Raw genomic sequence first — 19,657 nt, 5'->3', positions numbered from 1 at the left:
AATCTAAACGTTTACCAAGTGCAAAACGATTTTTTTTATGAAATCTGAAATGGTTTCAATGACTGGGATTCAACGTTTGCACTTCAAGTTCAAACTGACATGCAAAAACTCCTGTGGTCACCGTGGACACGAAGTAGGCCTTGTTATAACGTCAAACAACAGAGAGAGATTCTGTGCACAAGCAAAAAAGTTTGGACTGTCAGAAAATAATAGTAGAATTATATTAATAAAGCAAAATGTGGCAGGTGGCACAAATGCAACCTTTGCTGTTTTTTGCTGGGGAGAGGGCTCCATTTTTTACTTGTGACTAGAGGGTTGTTGTTTTTTTTGCCCCCATATATTTAAAAAGGCTTCACAATAAAAACTGTTTATGTTTTATTAGATTATTAAGGGCCTACCTTGTTTTGCAGTATAACAGTTCAAGCTCCTGTTGAGAGTTGGTGGAGATAAATTTATCTGTTTACAGCATAACCTGCTGTAGATCTGACTATGGCATCTTCTTTGTGGGGGGGAGGGCTTTAATCAGTAGAAAAAGACAACTTTCTTATGTGTTATAATATTTGTTTTTAACTTTTTTAATTTTTATAATTTTATTTTTTAGCTTAGTTTTTCGCACTTTTGTAATAAGCTATAGTACTATTAATAACATAGAGTTATCATTGTGCAGGAGCTATTTCTCCATTTTTAGTTAAATGTTAGAATTTGGATTATTTATTTTGATTTGTTATTTAGAATAGGATTTGTTTAGTGATTCACTTAATTAGTTAATTAATTTTAGCTTGGGATGTGGGTGTTTCACAATATAAATAGGGAGGTCTTACGTAGCTCATTATGCACGTAGGTGGTCATATGGTTTTTTACCAGTTCTCATTTCTCAGTTTTCAGTCACAGTCTCAGTCAGTGAATTAAAGAACAGGTGCAGGAATTAAAGTGAGAGCAATATAAGAACCCTGTGAAGCCTGTAACCTGTTTGTCTGAAAGGAGAAATAAAGCAAGCAAAGAACTGGATTTTGACCCTTTTTGGACTGCGTAAGGCAGAATCCATGGTGCATCAGGTTGCTATTTGAGTTGAATTCACCTTTTGCTTTGATCATATCTTAAGTTTTTTTAATTTTAGTTTCGTACAAATAGTCACTTTACATTGGTATTACTTTAATCATGGGTGGGCAATATCAGTCCTTGAGTGCCACTGTCCTGCAGCTTTTGCATGCATCCCTCTTCCAACACACGTAAAACAAAAAGCCAAATTACATCTTTAGCATGTCCATGTTAAGCAGAAGCCCTTCCATTAATCATTTATTTGTTTGAACAATTATTTGTTTAAGACCCCTGACTTAAATAATCGATGTAATGTCATGTGGAATTTAGTTCCACTTATTTGGCATCTTTTTGAAGATCAAGTCCTTAGAACCTGGACAGGACCACAGAAACAAAACAAAGGCAGAAAACAGAGGTCCCAGTTTTGACTGCTCATCCAGAGTCTCGTTCCAGAAGGATTGGGATCTGAATCCTCAGAGGAAAACACACCGAATCACGGCCTATGCAATAATAAGAATACAACAGAACAAGCTGCAGGTAAACAGGACAAAACAAAAGGAAGAATGACGCTGAGTGACGTGAGTCTGACTGCTCTTACCCAACAGCTGATGATGACCTTTGACCCTGGCGTGAGCATAAATAAAACATAAGTAAATAAAAAAATAAATGTGAATAAAATCATGATCCAGTGCATAAAATAGCAAATAAAGAGTGAAGAAAGCGATGAATGGTTTGCAGGTGCAGCAGGGGAGTCTCTGTTGGACGGACTCATACCAGATGGCTCTGATGGTGACCTTTAACCCCGGCGTAAGGTCCTGAGGGACAAACTCACAGTGGCAGCTCTTGTTGTCATCTGCCATGTCTTCACCTGGCAGGCTGGCATCTGAAACAACAGCAGAGGTCGTTTAGTCCAGCCTTCTCACCGGAAACAACTACGACTTCCTGAAACACTTCATCATGTGACAGGAAGTCCAGAGGCCTAAAACAGCTGAGTCTTCCTTCCTGTGAGTGTGTGCGCTGACCTGGTGAACTCTTGTGTCTGAACTCTTCATCCTGCATCTCTATCAGCACTACAGGAGGAAGAGGAGAGAGGAAACAGCTTCATCAGTGGAAGATTAGCAGCAGCCCTGTGGATCAGCCAACCAACCAATGGAAAACAGGACATCAGTCATCAATCAGAGACGGGTCGAATGGGTTGGGTCTGGCCTCGGAGCAGTGCTTGGAAGTTGTCAGTATCTTACCTGGAGCAGAAACTCCATCTAGGAAACATCACAGAACCACTTGTTCACACAAGCTGATGGGTCAGAATTAGGGCTGAAGAAGTGAAGCCTTCACTAAACACACCAGGACAACATCTGGATCATCAGAACCAACAGCCAACTTTCTTTGGGCCATTTGGTATCACACTGACAGACACGGAGGTCTAGAGGAAACCTCCACAGAAAGCAGAACGTACTGTTTAGATCTCACCACTCATCCAGCTGAGGAAGACCTCACAAAGACAGAAAGAAAGCACGTCAAGCCTGGGATACACCACCTGGACTGGCCGGTTCAGAACAATGGAACCCTAGAAGTTGGTGTACGAATGAAGAATCTGAGAAGTTGAGGATTTTCTTCAAATACGACATTTCAAGAATGAGCCAAACTGTAACCTCAGTCTGCAACCTGACTTATATAACAATACCAGACCTTCAGAACAGGACTTAACCTTTACAATAGAACCTTTGCTTATAACACAAACAGAAAACAGGAAACTCTGCATACAGACAACTTTAAAATGTTCCCATATCCTGTCACTGTTTTCATTAGGCTAAGCCACCAGCTATAAATGATGGGAGATGTAGTTAAGGGTTAAGTTTAAAAGCAACAATCTCCAATATGGCGGCTTGTACCACATAACTTTATCTATTGCTATCTTCTAGTGTTGCACCGATACCAGTATCGGGCAGGGCCCCGATACTGCATTAAAATTGTGGTATTGCGAGTACCAACAAATAGTGTACCGATACCATTTTGAGAGCCAAAAGTTTATTCAACTATTGTCACCCATTCCAGGTAGGCAATAAAAAGTTCTACTGGATTCACATTGTTTTAGTCTTTTTCCTGCTTCACAAAGGTAGGCAGCAGCTTGACAAAGCCATGATGGCAATTATTTTACATCCAAGTTGTATGCAGTTCTTCATAGATACACACACACATCAATTTCAAACAGATGGCATCGGTATCAGCAAATACTGCACAGCCAGTTATCTGTATTGGTGCTGCAATACTATCTTCACATTGGTGACTTTATGCGTTACAACTTAGTGCTTCTGGCTGAACTCTGCCCCTGCTTGCAGCAGCAGGCCTCCACTCTGGCTTTCACAACTGCAGTTAATAGAGTTGCATGTTTTGATATTGAAAGCCACCAACATGGATGGAGACCATGGGGTAAGCTGTTGGACCAGTTCTAACCTTTTATCTCTGATGAAGACTGTTGATCTGTTTCCTCTCCAAACCTTCTCCTCCATTCTTCATCCTTTCTCCACTCGCTTCAGTTCCACCTCTGTTTTCTGGACTCCTCCCAGACTCTGCTTTTGTGGAATAATTTCTTATTGCTGCTCCATTGACAATTTAAATGTTCCTTTAAAGATTCACTGATGTTTTTGTGGAACCTCCATGTTCTCCCTGTAATCCTGCAAAATGTTTTTATCAGATTCCAGAGGTATGTTCAGGTAATAGGTTGTAACCCGGTTTGTTTTTGCTGTGACCTGTTCAGATGCGGCCCACCCATGCTAGGCTCTGCAGGATGCAGCAGAGAACAGAAGGATGGGCTCTGAATTCCTGTTGTTTTTGCTTCAGATGGTTTAGGTTTGGAACTGGGTAGAAAGGGACTTCATTGGATGTCAGAATGAAGCAGCACACATTTCAGTGATCCATCCTGATTCATAAGGGACAAAGTAGAAACCTGGGAGGAAACACAAGCTGCAGCTCTGCATGGACCTGGTACTGGCCTGATGTAGGCCCACCCACTCAGGTCTTTCTTCCGCAGCTTTACTTTTATGCCTCAGTTTTCACCCCTGTAATGCTTTTAAGGTGATTGATCTCTTTGTTATCATCATCGTATCTCATCAGAGTCTTAGTCCACTCTTCATGAGATACGTTTGGATTAATGGTATTAACTGTTTTTTATTATCTTTTAAAGATTAAACCCAACAAGAACTGCAGGGCTAGGTCACAACATCTAATAACTGTAAGGACATTTAAAAACTTTGTCTTCACTTTTCCCCTCAGTGGCAACATGAGAGGTGACTCTTTGTAAAGTCTACTAATTTATTACTAATTACTGTTTTAATTGTCAGCTTTAAGTACAGTATTCACCATCAATAATGTATGCTTTTATTCTTAAAATCAGCTAGTCCTAACCTTGGTCTCATTAATTAGTCATAAAAAACTAGAGGCTTCTGACTCCTAGTCTGCTCCCAAAATCACCATCCACATATTTTTGTCAGGACTCCTGTCTTTGTGTTTGTATTTCTGTGTTTGTCTCCCTTCATCCACCAGGAGGCGCCTGGTTCTGGTCCGCCTCCTCACACACCTGCTGATGGTTTCCTCGTTAAACAGAGTGCTCTTAAGTTGCTGACTGCCACTACCTACGCCAGAGTGTTTGCCAGTTTTGGGTACTCTAGCCAAGCTGAGTTTTGCTGAGTCAGACTGAGTTTTTGTCAACCTGAGTTTAACTTTGTTTTTGTCTTTGCCTTTCGGCAGGAAGTCATCCTGCAAACTGGATTTCTCGGACCTTCTCTCCCTGGAAGGATCAACTGAGCTTCAAACTGAGCTGGGGTTCAAACAGGAGGTTTGGATCCACTTTCTCCAATAGATCGTTTGAGCTTCGCACTGAGAAAGGGATTCATCTCCACTATGACCCGTTCAAGTACTGCAGGAAATCTGAGTGGCAGTCAGTTTCTCCGTTCATCTACAAACAACCGCATTCTGGGTGAACCCTGTTTCGCCCTCCACCGAATCAGACAAACACTGGAACTACAGCACACAGACAGGAGTCAAGGATTCAACTACTCCTCTGGAAACGTGAGTCAGCAACCAAATCCTCTTCTCCAAGTTCACGAGTCAAATTCCCCACTGAGCCTGTATTAACCGCTGTGTCTTCCCCTCACTTTTCAGTTGAGCAGTGTTCAGAGCAACACTTCTCTCTCTGTTTTACCTCTTCATAAAACCCATTATACCTTTTCCCTGGTCCCCCTGTTCGGTTTTCTGCATTTGGGTCTGAACTTTGTAAAATCATGACAATTTTCCCACTTTTACAAAAACAGACGAGACTGAGGTTATATAAGTTGTGATGTCTTTAAAATTATCAAATAGTTTGCAAGATCAATTTCTAATTAAACTTCTTAATGAAATGTTTACTTTTATGTCAGATAGATCTCTAAACATAATGAATACATCTCTAATAAATGCTTTTGCACCACAGTCTTTTAAATATCCTGTTTGTGATCTTGGTAGATCAGAGTTTGTGTGTAGTCTAGGATCAGAATGTTGAAGAAGAGCTTAACCCAACTCCAGCCTGTCTCACCTTCAGAGTTCTGGCGAGATGCTGCTCCACGGATCCTGAAGGCCTGCCTTGTTCGGCTGCGTTCTCCGAAGCTCCAACTCTTTGGAACCTTGCTTGGACTCTCATCCATACTGGGCTCTATGCTTGGAGACCGACGCAATGCCTGAACCCCGCTGGGAGTACCAGGACCAACACCCACTCCAGGACCAACACCACCTGGAGGGACCACTGGAGACATTAAAAGCAAGGTGGATCAAACTCTCTGGTGTTTCATCCAAGCAGGCAGTAAAGATGCTGAAACATAAGGTACAGCTTTGTCTTATGATCCCTAAAATCCTAAAATTGAGTGGAAGAAGCTTCTGGAAGAGGCTAACAGAAGTGGATCTCTACTCCCTCTAAGTCAAAAAGCAGAAACACAAAAGAGCTTGTGGAATGGGGTGAGCTGGTAATTGTTTCAGCAGGTTCCCATAGCAACACACAGATCTGCTTTTGGAAAATGTTAAAAATAAAAAAAAATAAAAATGTAAATCCCTTTATCGTCCCACAATGGGGAATTTAACCCATCCCATTGGGGAGCAGGGGGCTGCCATTGTGTGGCGCCCTGGGAGCAGTGTGGGGTTAAGGGTCTTGCTCAGGAATCCAGATTGAACCAGGTACTTCCAACCTTTTCAGTGCATAGCTCTATCCACTAGGCCAACACTCACGTTGTCATTAGCTGCATTTCGATTAACCATATAATTACGCAAACTCTAATAATGAAAACAAGAAAATCCATGCTTTTCGATGAAAAGTTCCTATGCTTTGATGGGCCGGTTTTTCAGTTGCATCAAAATTATTACAAGAGTAACGTGATCTACAACTGGACCTGGAGCGGCTTATTCGGATTTATGAGGAAACTGAGTAATTTTTAGTATTTAGTATTTTTATTTCTTTATAATGAGCACGATGAGTACTAGAGCCACGGCTGAACTATGGATATAGTACTATAGTCACTACATTGTTGTTATTGCAAGAACAAACGCATCCAGGTGCAATTTTAATTGTATATCTTATTCAATGGAAATACTGGAATGACAAAAATTTGCATTTTTCAAATGAGCAGAATATTGATATATTGATATAGTTTTGATCACATTTGTAATGGAAACACACCGACTGTTCAGTTAGTCTGAGATTAGGTTTAACAGATTATTAATGGTTTGTTTTCAAACCGGTTCTACTTTTGGCCAAACATTCACCTTCATAAACATGATGAACTAATACCCACCGTGCTGAGGAGAACTTTTCCCTTTGGTCCCTGAGCTTCTTGGGGAAGAGAAGACTCTCTCTTTCAAACTCACCTTCTGACTGGAAAAACAAAATGAAGTTTGTTTTGTTCAAAATCAAGAATATGTACCAATCTGACCTGAAGACTTATTAAGCACAACAAATCACCTGATGTTAGGGACATATTTAGAGCTACCCTTCACAAAGAAGGGTGTGGTTCTGTTGGTTTGGTCAGTGGTTGTAAGTGCCAGAAAAGACAGAATTGCATCAAAACAGAAAGTTCATCTGAGATAATGAACAAGCAATGTTCTGGTACTTATTTTTAGTCACAGTTAGTCCTACTGTTACTCTTCATTTAATAATGTTACGTTACCATGTTTTCATCCATATCATTTGGTTCTGTCAGCACTTCTGACTGTGATATTTGAGCAAATCTGGAAGAGCCATCTTAGTCTGAATGTAAACTATTAGTTTACAATCAAATTGAAATGAATCCCAGAGAGATCAGGTGTTCAGTGGCCTGAAGATACAGTTTCTGTCCTGCAGCAGAAATGTAAAAGCATCTGAGTGAATCTGAACTCTTTTAAGAAGCAGAGCTGCAGACTGACCTTGGTGATGGCTCAGGCTGGACGTCCTTCCTGCAGACAGACACAAAGTTACATATTATCTTAATTCGTCTGAATACTCCATCATGTAAAAAGTGGAGAGACAAAACATTATGACTTCTCACTGTTCTTGCAAGACTGTACCACTGCTGGTATGTATAAAAACACATGCAAACTTGTTAACATGCACAAAGCTGATGTAAAGGTAAAAAAAAAAAAATTAGCTCATGTGAATTGAGCAGCACACCAGGCGCAAATCTACTTTGTGCCTTCCTGAGTATTTGGTCATAGCCCAATGACCAAATATATGGTCGGAGGATATGCACCTATAGATTTTACCACAAACTAGAAAACAAATATTTCTGTTGATAAATGTGTTTTTTTTTGTCATTTCTTTTTAAATAAGTATTACTATTCTTTTTTAGCTCTATCTATTTGCTGATTTGCATGGGTATGTCCGGTATGTGTGTCTTATCCTTCTATGAAATCCTTCAAAACACTTGAAACACACCAACTTATTGCACTTGCAATTTTTTTGCCTACCCAATTAGGAGCCCATTATTTGGATTTCTTTGAATATCAAGGCGTTGGTGTTACACTGCAGCTCAAGTAAAGTTAATTGATCGGTGGTATGATCATAGATTACATGGATTGCTAGATTGGGCCCCTGCTGCAGCCATAGTGTCCCTGGGTAAGACACCTCACAGACCTTGCCTATTGTTGGTGGTCAAAGGCGAATGATTGCTTGATACAGAATGCTTTGATTTGTGTGAAATTTTACGAACCTAAATGAAAGTCCAGATTTATTCTTGAGGTTCCTCAGCAAGTCCAGCTGGTTAAGAGGAGGAATCAGCCTGCAGACAAACACAGACAGGATGAAGATACTGCAGGATAAGAGTTAAGGGCTGCAGAAATATTACTCTCACCTGTACATAGGGACAGACACTGTCCTCTCATAATAGTCCCAGGTGGAAGTCAGGTCAGTCCGGGTCAGATTTGTGGCATAGACTCTCCAGGCAGCCTTCAGGCACAGACACTCAATAAGTATCCAAAGATTTCATAAACTAAAACAATTTGTTCTTCAACCTCGGAAAGAAGCTAGAATCTAGATCAATCTTTCAAAGCTTTGACTCACAGATCAATTAAAAAATGTCGTAGTTCAGAGGGGAGGCATTGGAAAAGGGAGGTAAACATAAAGAAAACCTCTGATCTCAGAGCAGTTAATGGCCTCTCTGAGTCATCGTGTTTATGTGGAAATAGGTTTTGGAAAAATGTGGGGGCTGGATTTGATGCAGAGTATTTAAAATGTTAGATGACTTGATTTTCAGCAGGAAAGAGATAATCAGTTTTAGGGCAATATGACCGGTTAGAATTGGATCATTGGATTATTTCCACTTTTATCACATCATCAGGGGAGTTATTTGACATTTTGGTAAAGGACGCATTCACTGCTGCTTATGTGTGTTGCTGAAGGGGGGAGGAAAACAAGCTCTGCTGATCCTGCATCCTTGCCAGAGGGGATTTCAGACAACGCTTCTGGCAATATTTCTTTCCAATGTGTGTCCGGATAACCTTCGGCTTCTGGTGGGAAAAATCTGAGATGTTAATTTATCATCTGTTTTATGCTTCACTGAGACTTGGTTTACTGAACTCAACCCAGACTCTGCATTGCAGCTGCCTTTGTTCCAGAGCAGACAGAGACACAGCATTACCAGGTAAAGCAAAGGGTACAGGTATGTAACCTGGATGACAGAGAATCTTCATCAGCATATATATGTATAATATCTGATTTTATACTGTTTGTTTAACATCTTCTCTTTTGCCCTTCATACACAATACACTTTTAAATACTGGACTTTGGACTGCTAACACTCTATGGAATCTAAGGAAGATGCTGACGCTGTATAGATAAGCATGCAGGTGCAACGGTTAGGCTGAGATGGCAGGATTTCCTCACTGTGCTAAATTCTATCCAACAGGCAAATGACCGCTCTCCAGCCAAAAAAAAAAGATGAACTGCTTCTCCAACACAGATCATATTGCAGACAGTGTATTAACCCCCGGGATTTAATCTTTCCCTGGTGGATTGTGTGATGGAGTTTACTTGAAAAACAATGTGGAAGATTCTGTCTCTTTATCACCAAAGGTAGGTGTATAGATGTCATAGCGTTAAGGAAATGATGCAGCCCTTACTTTAGAGACATTATTCATTAACTGTAAACCATCTTATTCTCCGTGGGAGTTTTCGACATTTGTTCCGGCTGCTGTTTATATTCCACCTCAGGCGAGTGTCAGTAAGGGCACACCTGGCCAACCAGGTATCTAAGATGGATAAAAATAAAAAAATTATAAATAAATCCAGACTTCCTGCTCATTGTTCTATTGGACTTTAACAGGGCAGCAAACTTTCAAAGCACAGACAACATATTAACAAAGAGAAGACCTTTGAAGTGGGAGCAGACTTTCGCATAAGCGGGCCAGAAGCCCACTGATTAGAGATCAAAGCAAAGAGACACTAAAAAACGAAACAAAAAACTGCTTCTCATGCAACCCTACATGAGGAAGCCTATGAAAACTCACTAACTACCTCGAGACAATCCCTTTGCAGATACCCTACAACAGGCAGAAGAACTTCATGATTTATAAACTACACAATCAAACTTTTCCAGTGCTCCAACTCCTTATTCAAACAGCCACCCCTCCCAGATATTTTGATTAAAGCCCATCAAAAGAATTATTTTCAGTTTATTTTGTAGTGTTTATTTTGTTAGCTTAATGGATTGATGGTTTCATTACTGTTAAAGTTTTTTAGTAAATTTAAATAGACTTCTGAAAACAATAAAACCTAAATCTGTCAGTTGTTGTCCTCAAAACTTGTATTTCTTTTGCAAAGTATGATTCTCAATAAATGATTTTGACACTGTTTGAAGGGGTTTATGAACATGTCAAACTGTTGTTACTATTCTTTTTTAGTCTGGAAAAAAAGTTCAAGAATAACTTTGGTTTTCGTGTCATTTGAACAAATAGAGTCTCCTTTTCCCAGTAACACGAAAATATCAATTTGTGATTCTAATTCAACCAGATCAGGCCAGGGATAAGGTTCTGTTGGATCTAATGGTCTCACCTTCTCTCATCTGAACCAATCATAAAACAGCTGTCAGTCTCTACCTGTATGAGTCCAGCTGCAGGGTTCCGTCTTTTCTCAAAGTGTTTCTGCCTGTGCTGTTCCTGAACCTTCAAAGCAAATCCAGAGCCCAGAATTCCCTGGAAAGGAATCAGGTGACATGAATGAGCAGGTGTCTCAGGTAAGTCTAGGCAAAAACAGGCAGTCAATAACGTGGCTCACAGCTGGCAAAGCAAAGAAGGAAACTCCGATCAGTGTGAACGTCGCAGCTAGCAGACGTCCGTTCCAGGTGACAGGAAACTTGTCTCCGTATCCGATGGTCGTCAGGGTTATCTGACAAAGACATTAGGAGACGAATCAAATTCTCCTGCAGCAGGGAGACAACAGGCTGAGGAGCTCAGATAATACAGCTTTAAGATCCAGAGGAAACCTGAAGCATCTGCACTGCAGCTGGATAAAATAATACCCTATAAAAACCAAAGAGGAACTCGTTTTCTGTGATGTAAAGTATTTTAAGTGTGCTTTCACCATAGTAGCATTGTAGATACATTGCTTACATTCATCAAAATAAAACATACTATACGGTTAAAGAGTTCTTATCTTTATTATAGCTAGATCCTCTCTAACATTAATTGAATGTCCTTAAACTGATGTTTACCATCAGATTGACTGGCTTTAGGGTCACAGCCACATTCTGGACCAAAGAAAGCAGAACCTAACCGTGAACCAGGCACATGACCCAGAGGTCAGCTGTTTGAACTCTAAGAAATCATTTCTCTTTGTGAGACAGGTGAACATTACACCAAAGGGCTGTCTTTAACTGTCTGTGAAGTTGTCTCACCAGTCCCCACCAGAGGGCATCAGCATAAGTCTCAAACTGCTCGTTGTCTTCTTTTTCAGCCAAATAAACCAGGAAACTGGCCAGGATGAGACACAGGAAGCCAATGTACCAGGCAGTGATGAGTTCCTGCAGACAGAGAGGGAACCAGTCATCTGATCAACCTTAATTCAATCCACCATAGATCAATTCATCCATCCGTCCCCACATCCATCCATGGATGAACATAAACATATCTTATTCCTTTGAAGACCTTGTGATGTCTCACCCTTCTCGTTTTGTTGTGGTAGCAGAAACTACCTCATGCATTAGACCAGAGCTTAATCAATTATAATCAATTAAGTTTTTATTACCAGAACCATTTCATTTTTCTGCCTCTTATTGTAACACCAGTCACCTTGCTGTGGGCGTAGACTACCGATCCTAGAAGTTTCCAGGTTCCTCCCCGACGATCCATGCGGATCATCCGGAGAATCTGTAAGAACCGGAGGGACCTGATGGCAGATGTGGCAAAAACGTTTCCTTGAGTCCCAGCAGCCAGGACAGAGATGGAGGCTATGAGCACCATGATGTCTGCAGAGGAGAAGGTAAAAGAGAGATTTGAGACGAACTGAAGGAAAAACGTGTCAGAGCGTCTATTACAGAGCATCTGTCACTGTTACCACCACTATTCCCAACAACCTCAATAACTTGTTATATTCGTGCTGATTTTGCACAGTTTCTACCTTAGTCAGTTAAATAACATGCTGCTTGCATTTTGTACATCTCTGATGTTGCTGCTATTTTCAAATATCCATTACTGTAAAAATGTCCATAGCTGTATATTGGTTATTTATTCTCCAGGTGCATAGTATTTATATGATTAAAACAATTTACAGTGCAGAATTTTATTTTTCATCTTTTAACTCTTCCTTTTGCTGCTGTAAATTTCCCCATTGTGGTACAATAAAGAGATTATCTATTCTATTCTATGAAAGGGATAAAAAGATATAAGTAAATCTAAATAATTTATGTCTAAAAATAGGTCCACATTTGTGTGAAAATGTTTTCTATAATCTTTTTGCTGATGTAAACAACAGAATTTCCCCATTGTGGGACAATAAAGGGATTTTCTATTTTATTCTATTCTATTCTATTCTAAAACAAAAACCTCCAGAACTTTAAGACCAGCACCTCTCTCTAAAACTGGTTCTACGTGGAATTAAATCATTAAATAGCTTGATTTCATTCATTTATGTGATTTTATATCTTTTTTGGTTGAATGATAAAAACATTGGACCTTTCAGTTCCTTGAAATAAACATGTTTCAGAATGATAGCAAGAGATGGAGGTCCTGAAACTTACCGATGACACAGAATGGCTTTCTGGCAAATTTAAGTCGTCCTCTCCATCCTCTGTAGCGGCAGCAGCAACCGGCAGCCCAGATCCTCACCATGTACTCCACCCCAAATACCACGATAGTCACTACCTCCTGCATAGACGCAGCATGTGGACAGGCGTTAGAAGACACTTCTAATGCTGGGACTACACACATTGTTTTAATGTGCATTCAGCCATTAAAATGGTGGAAGTTCAGTGAAAGTGAGAGCCTGAACATCCATGCAGTGTTCAAAGTTTCCTGAACTTGATCTGCTTCATACTAATGATTCTGGCAGAAACCAAAAGACTGTAACACTAGGGCTAAGAGGATTGTACTACTGCATGTAGAAAGCTCTGCTTTTCTAAAGTCTAAAAACACATTTATAATAAAAAATGTTCGCAGTTAAAATGTAATGCATGACATTGACCTCTGAAGGCTCTGGGGTCTAAATCATGAAGGATTTGTTTGCCCCTGAAATGTGCATACATCAGCTTGCATGCAAAGTTTGTGATATATTTTTAGAAAACCTGACAAAATATGTTTTCCTCAAGGTAACTCTGACCCATGTGTATGCTCAATCTGTAAGCAGAAGAAACTGGTGGTGCAGAGGGCAAGGCAGCGGACTGAAGCTACAATGTATCATAGTTCCAATCAGACATTTAATTTCCCTCTATATTAATCATAGATTAATCCATCATAAGCATTTAAACCTATAGGGTTATGTGTGCTTGCACTGCTGAGTTATAACTATACATGAGGACATCTCACTTTGATAAAGAAAAACTTAAATCTAAATCAGCTAAATATTCAAATGTTTCCTCCCATTCCTGTGAGAAGGCGAGAGGCAATCATACTGATTGATGTGAAAAAATGTAAATACTGTTGTGATGCTTGTGTGAATGCTGCATGATGGATGCATTGGTTCTGCAGGAAGACCTTGGAAATTGAAGAATCAAGAAGGAACAAGTGTTCAGGGCTTGATAAGGTTTCCCGGTCCATGATGATGTCTGACTTATACGCTGATTAGACTCCTTAGAGCATTGCTATAGGATGTTCTGAACAAGGTCTAATATTAGAGAGATCTACATTCCACACGATTCTATCCCCGCTCATCACAGATGTTAAACAAATGAGGGCCAGTGAGCATAACTCCAATGTGCAATTAAAGGGAAGAGTAGCCCGTTGCACGGTTGTAAAGAAACATGTATAACATACAAAGCTCAGATTTATACAAACAAAAATATTGAATCATTTTAACTTCTTGTCAAAGTCTGTAATATCCATACTTTAAGCATGAATTTGACTCAGGTTTTTAAAAGTGAAGACTCTGAATAGTTCTCTAGAACAAACAGTAGTTTTAAATTTTCTTTGTTTAGATAAAAAATATAAAAACTATTTTCTTCAATAACTGTCCGCATTCATGCACACATCTTTTATCTCATTTCAGTATTGCATATTTTCAGAGTTTCCTAGTCTTAAATGCTGCTTTAGTTGAGGCAATAAACCAGCATGGGTGGGGGGAATGGTTTCATATTGTAATACATCTGTAGAGCAGACCTCAGAGTTTTTAGCAAAGATGGTTCAGGCTGAGATACGGCACAGATCGTTCTAAGTCCCAGAACTTTAAAGGTATCAGAGGAAGGCCCTTCATCTCCTGAGCTGAGGAGGAGGTTTGAATTTAAAAGAAAAATGTTGTGATGACCTGATGAAGGAACTGCAGAAGAGGATTAGGGCCACTGAAAAAATAAAAAAAGTTAACTGATTTTTAGATTTTATTTCAGTATAATATGGAAAAAAGTCAGAATACTGACTTTAATCTCAGAATTCTGATTGAATTCTGACAACTAACAAACATGTTAGCATCAAGCCATAGCAATGTCTGTTTTAGAAACTAGCTCTCTTGTATTAATCACCTTCTGCTCTTCCATTAATGAAAGAGTATCACCGGCGACCCCTCGGGCACGTAAAAAGTCACCTAATTACGTCATTTTTCCACCAATGTGTCAATGGCCCTCTCAATCAACTCACATCTTTATCAGTGAAGCTGAATGATCCCACATCTCTTCCTTCATGGTGCCCATCTACATTAAGATCCAAAATTCTGAGATTAAAGTCAGAATTCTGAAAAAAAAATCCAGTAATTATGAAATTGAAGTCAAAATTGAAATAAAAAGTCAGAATTCTGGACATAGTTAGTGCGCACGACCCATGTACGGAGGCCTTAGTCCTCGACGCAGCTGACCGTGGTTCGATCCGACCTGTGGTCCTTTGCTGCATGTCTCTCCCCCTCTCTCATACCCCCTTTTCTGCCAGCCTACTGTCAGAAAAACAAGCCACTAGTGCCGTAAAAACTCCAAAAAAAGTCAGAATTATGAAAAAAATTTGAGAATTATTACTTTTTTCTCATATTATACTGAAATAAAATGTCAAAATCAGTTAACTTTTTTTTTTCAGCGGCCCTACAGTAATCATCTTCCGTAAGGAAAAGAAGTAAACAAAAAAGACATTTCTTTTTGTTTCATTTTGAATAGTAGCACTAACAAGCATATTCTTTAAAAAAGACACTAAATCCAACATGCATCTTTATCTTCATCATCACTACCTAACAGTCAGAGAACTGCACCAGCAGATATATTTAGCCTTAATTAATCACAATGACTGGTTCTGAATAAGGCCAACCTAACGAAGAGTACAAGCCTGTTAAACTCAGAGTAAAAGTTAGCATTAACTTTTTTCTTTTGTTTTTCTTTACCAGAATGTAGAGGGCATCTTCTGAGCTCTTTTCATACTCTTTGATGGTGGAGAACACAGACAGAACCAGGCAGGAGAAAACCAGCAGGAACCTGGACACAGACAATCAATAAACCCATGAAAACTGAGCCCAGATCAATAATTCAGAGCTTCATTCCAGCTGTTGTAATTGATCTGATATTTGTTTGCAGACTCAACTGCTTTTGAAATCTCTGAGCAGTGGTGAAAAAGCTTATTTACTATTCAATAATAAAATTAAATCTGCATAACTAAAATAAAAGAGGTAAATAAATAATGAGGTAAAAGCATTAGCGGACAGGTATGTGAGATGTTGACTGAGATCATTACACATAGGCATGGTAGATGAAGGCCCATCCTCGAGGTCTCTCCAGGACATTGTACAGGAAGTTCTGCAGCCTCCTGTAGAGGGCGTTTCTTTTCGGAGGTTTCTTGCCTCCAGAGACGCTGCTGCGCTGACGACGAGGACCTTCATCTCCACCTGGAGAGAGAGATATTCTCTTTAATAAACAATCCTACCAAATGTTCAAAAAGGTTGCAGCAATAATGGTTATTGACCAACCACTTAGATATTCGACTACTGCAGGTTTACATACAAAGGAGTCTTCTGGCTTAATATAAGTAATGAAATTCAGTATTCATAGATGGGAATTTGCCCTTGGCTTCACATTTTAGTCACAAGCATAAATATGATAAGGGGGACGTCAGGATCAAGATGGCAGCTTGGTGAAAAGTTACAAAGAGCATAGGCCACTACATTTTAATTTCCCAATGCACGGATATGTTTTCTGATGAAAAACAAGTGCTAATATGGCCAAACCCTCACCAAAAAAGCCAAATTACATTTTTACTCATCAAAGTAAAATGAATACAAAAATAAGTCCATCCTACCAGGTAGCAGTGATGCTAACTCGATGGTTAGCATAAATAAAGTTCTATGTGAGTTAAAATCGTTCCATGTGGATTTTGGAACAAAGTTGGATCATTTGGAACGCATTTGACTGACATATGGTAACCTTAGTCAACGTAATGGAGAAAAATTGGACCGTGATCAAATGAGATAATGATGCACGTTTAACATGAGCTGGCAGCTCATGCATGCTCAAAGTAGAACAATCATGTGAAAACAGGGAAAATCGCCTTCCTCTAGTATGTTGCTGCCACTCCCTGGTGGTCTAGTGGTTCGGATTTTGCGGTTACTGTCGCAGCTCGATTCGAATCGGGGAACTTTGCCTTGAAGGGGAGTGGTGTCCTAGTGGTTATAGCATTACGCTTGGGTCTCGAACGTTCTAAAATCAAGACACGCTCCCACGGACTGCCACTCTGAGTCCCTGAGCAAGACCCTTAAGATTGCTGCCCGGCAGCAAGGGCAGGCTGAAGCCTATCATTGGTCTGCAAAGAGGGAGTCAGACTCTAAGTTTTATTTTCTTAAGGAACTGTACACCTCCAGGACTCTGAGGCAAGCAGGTAGTCCTGGAGGACACAAACAGTTTAAGACCTTCATCAGAAGCCTGCAGTCCAGAACCTTAACCCATAAAAACAGCTTCTTCTCACCTGCTACAAGCCTCTTCAATTAGGCCTGGGTCTCACTGTGTCCTGCTGGAGTCTCAGCACATGTGTTTATGTATACTTTCATTATGTCTTTACACTCTTGTTTATTTTTAATAGCTGCCATGGTGCTCCTTCCATGTATGACAGCGTGGAGTCCTGTCACTATGCCTCCAGTTGTTGATGTGTCTTGGGTACTTGGACATATTTATTTTAAATAAATATTTGTCTATCTATTGATGTAACATGTATGTTTGCCTGTCTATGAGAACTACCTTATTACTGAAAAACAAATTCCTTGTACATAGAAACCTTGCTTGGCACTAAAGCTTTTCCTGGTTCTGATTCTCCTTCCTGATGCTAAGACAGGTTACATAAAAAACATTGACAGATGGAACGATCTGTATCTTCTCAGGCTGGAGATAGGAGGGTAAACAAACACAAATTAATTTCATTAAGGACATGCTTCCTTGAAGGCTGGAGCTGAGCTGAAACCAGAGAAATCCTCTTCTTCCTCTTCAGCTTATAAGAAAAATAACTAAGGGATTTTACAGGAACCACATCCTTCAACATAACTTATGAAGATTATTAAACAATTGATCTTCTAACCGCTATAAGCTGCTCATATAAGTTTTCCCTGCTGTTTTATTTGCCGTTTTTAAACATTTGAGAACCCGGTGGACTTAATTTAAGATGCACAACATGCTGATATCTAATATAAACCTTAAGGGATAATTGTTTAAGACAATCACCAGTTTGTTATTTATTGTTGTTTCATTACAGATACATGGGAAATTAGATTATTTTCTTCTTTTGTAATTGTTGTGGTAAAGTTAGGGTGAAAAGCTGCTCCCAACACCTCACACTAAGGAGGAATATTCTTATAGTTAACTGTGATGTGAATGCGTGCATGGCTTCTTACCCAATTACCCATCACTATCCTCTTTTTCTTTCAAACAACTTCAGAGCTTTGATGAAGTGAAGCTCGCAATATTCAACGTCGTACTGCATGGGGCTTTCAAACTTGCAGTTTATAACATTTAATAAAGCACCTTAAATAAAAAGAAAATCATATTTGACTGTTTTAGACAGAAATCATTTAATGACCAGATAATGTCATACATGGCGTTTACACTACCTATATATGTATTGGAGTTATTTCGATGCACAGAACCATACCTTTCCAAATTTCACACAGTATATGGGATCTATAGAGTAGATGCATTACAATGCAATGCATCTCATTATCATAGAAACCTAATTTTCAATATGTTTGGCCAAAATCAGGACCGACCTGCATTCTTTAAAAGCTTATATTTCATAATCTCCTCATAAAAAAATGTGAGCTTTTCTCCAACTGTGCCCTGAGCCCAGAACTGTACAGATCTATTTAATCAAACCCAACTCACATATTAATGAGGGGATGTTAATAAACAATGTTAAGGCCCTTCATTTGTCTTAAATACTGAGATATCAGAACTTAAACTAAAAGAACACTAATAATATTTTATCATATATAAAAGCCACTCAAACATTGATTATTTTCGGATTTCTGTACATCAAATATTAAGAAATGTTGGTGTAACAGTAAAATTCTAGCCAGACTGCACTGCTTATAAATGTTTACGGAGATAACTTTGATTATCCCCCAAAATACAGAATGCAAACCTACAGGACAAGCCATTAGCTAAAGTAAAAATGGATCAATGAATACTTTAAATTAAACCCTACTGAAATAGTAGCAAGCATTAGATGGGAGGCCTTCAAAGCTTTCATTAATGCGATCATAAGCTATTAAATAAAAAATAAAAATAACAATATCTAAAAACATTAGAAAAAATATGCTCGTTTTGAAACTACGTCATACATTTGGGACTAAAGTAACTGCGTAAAACTGGTGGGCACAGTAACTTTCTGTATCTTCAATCACCTTTAGACTTTTCTGTTTTAACAGTAGCTAGTGTAGTTTTCCAAACACTCCTGTTCACAAATTAGTGTCTACTGCTGATATTTGTTTATGAATATTTCTGCATCTGTTTGTGATTTGTTGATGTATAGAACAACATTACACTCTTTCACTTCAGTTTTGTCTTTCGACAAACTCAGCTTTAAGTGGATAGTGTTTGGCACGCTGCACATAAATTTCCAGCAGGTCTACAGAGTGCCAGCTGGGCAGTGGAGGTTTTTGCCAAGTACTGTTCCACCAGGATCTGTCTGCCGTTGTTGTTTGGAAGCAAACTGGTGAATACTTCCTGCTGCCGAACCAATTTTCACCTGCTATTCTCTTCAAAACATACTGAAGCAAAGCAAATCTGACGTCTAAGCATGTAGTTAGCGCTAGCTGCCTATCCATTATATCCAAAGACAGTGTCAAATCGCTAAATGCCAAAAATGCACTGGATAGCTTCATGTTAGATTTTTTTTTCACTTGTGAACAATACTTAATATCAGCAACAAAGTCCCTGAAAGACTTTTCTGATTTAGTCGAAATGCAGAGATGAGCATCTTCCTGACAAGTTGAAGAAACTGGAAGAAAGGTTGTTTTTTTATTATTATTATT

General features: G+C 39.3%; 1 protein-coding gene across 4 annotated transcripts in view; it reads right to left on the bottom strand.

Moving 5' to 3' along the window:
- Positions 1 to 19,657, bottom strand: part of kcnq2 (potassium channel, voltage gated KQT-like subfamily Q, member 2) — a 30,238-nt gene that overhangs the window by 5,805 nt on the left and 4,776 nt on the right. Inside the window, exons 2-17 of one of the 4 annotated variants that reach the window (XM_015402473.1) lie at positions 15,880 to 16,030; positions 15,533 to 15,623; positions 12,765 to 12,891; positions 11,818 to 11,993; positions 11,424 to 11,549; positions 10,805 to 10,915; positions 10,627 to 10,722; positions 8,385 to 8,479; positions 8,244 to 8,312; positions 7,462 to 7,491; positions 6,855 to 6,934; positions 5,609 to 5,815; positions 2,061 to 2,108; positions 1,813 to 1,921; positions 1,637 to 1,662; positions 880 to 1,538 (exon numbers count right to left, since the gene is read on the bottom strand). In XM_015402473.1, the coding sequence (XP_015257959.1) occupies positions 1,471 to 1,538; positions 1,637 to 1,662; positions 1,813 to 1,921; positions 2,061 to 2,108; positions 5,609 to 5,815; positions 6,855 to 6,934; positions 7,462 to 7,491; positions 8,244 to 8,312; positions 8,385 to 8,479; positions 10,627 to 10,722; positions 10,805 to 10,915; positions 11,424 to 11,549; positions 11,818 to 11,993; positions 12,765 to 12,891; positions 15,533 to 15,623; positions 15,880 to 16,030 (1,610 nt within the window). In that variant the 3' untranslated portion in view covers positions 880 to 1,470. Of the gene's footprint in view, positions 1 to 879; positions 1,539 to 1,636; positions 1,663 to 1,812; positions 1,922 to 2,060; positions 2,109 to 5,608; positions 5,816 to 6,854; positions 6,935 to 7,461; positions 7,492 to 8,243; positions 8,313 to 8,384; positions 8,480 to 10,626; positions 10,723 to 10,804; positions 10,916 to 11,423; positions 11,550 to 11,817; positions 11,994 to 12,764; positions 12,892 to 15,532; positions 15,624 to 15,879; positions 16,031 to 19,657 lie in introns of those variants that run through there. The other 3 variants (XR_001482151.1, XM_015402471.1, XM_015402472.1) reach the window with 3 other exon arrangements.

This window comes from Cyprinodon variegatus, unplaced genomic scaffold (genome assembly GCF_000732505.1).
Source record: "Cyprinodon variegatus isolate N-32 unplaced genomic scaffold, C_variegatus-1.0 Scaffold1351, whole genome shotgun sequence".
In the NCBI taxonomy this organism is placed as follows: Eukaryota; Metazoa; Chordata; class Actinopteri; order Cyprinodontiformes; family Cyprinodontidae; genus Cyprinodon; species Cyprinodon variegatus.
Note: the sequence above shows the minus strand (reverse complement) of the source record. Positions and strands in the feature narration are given on the sequence as shown.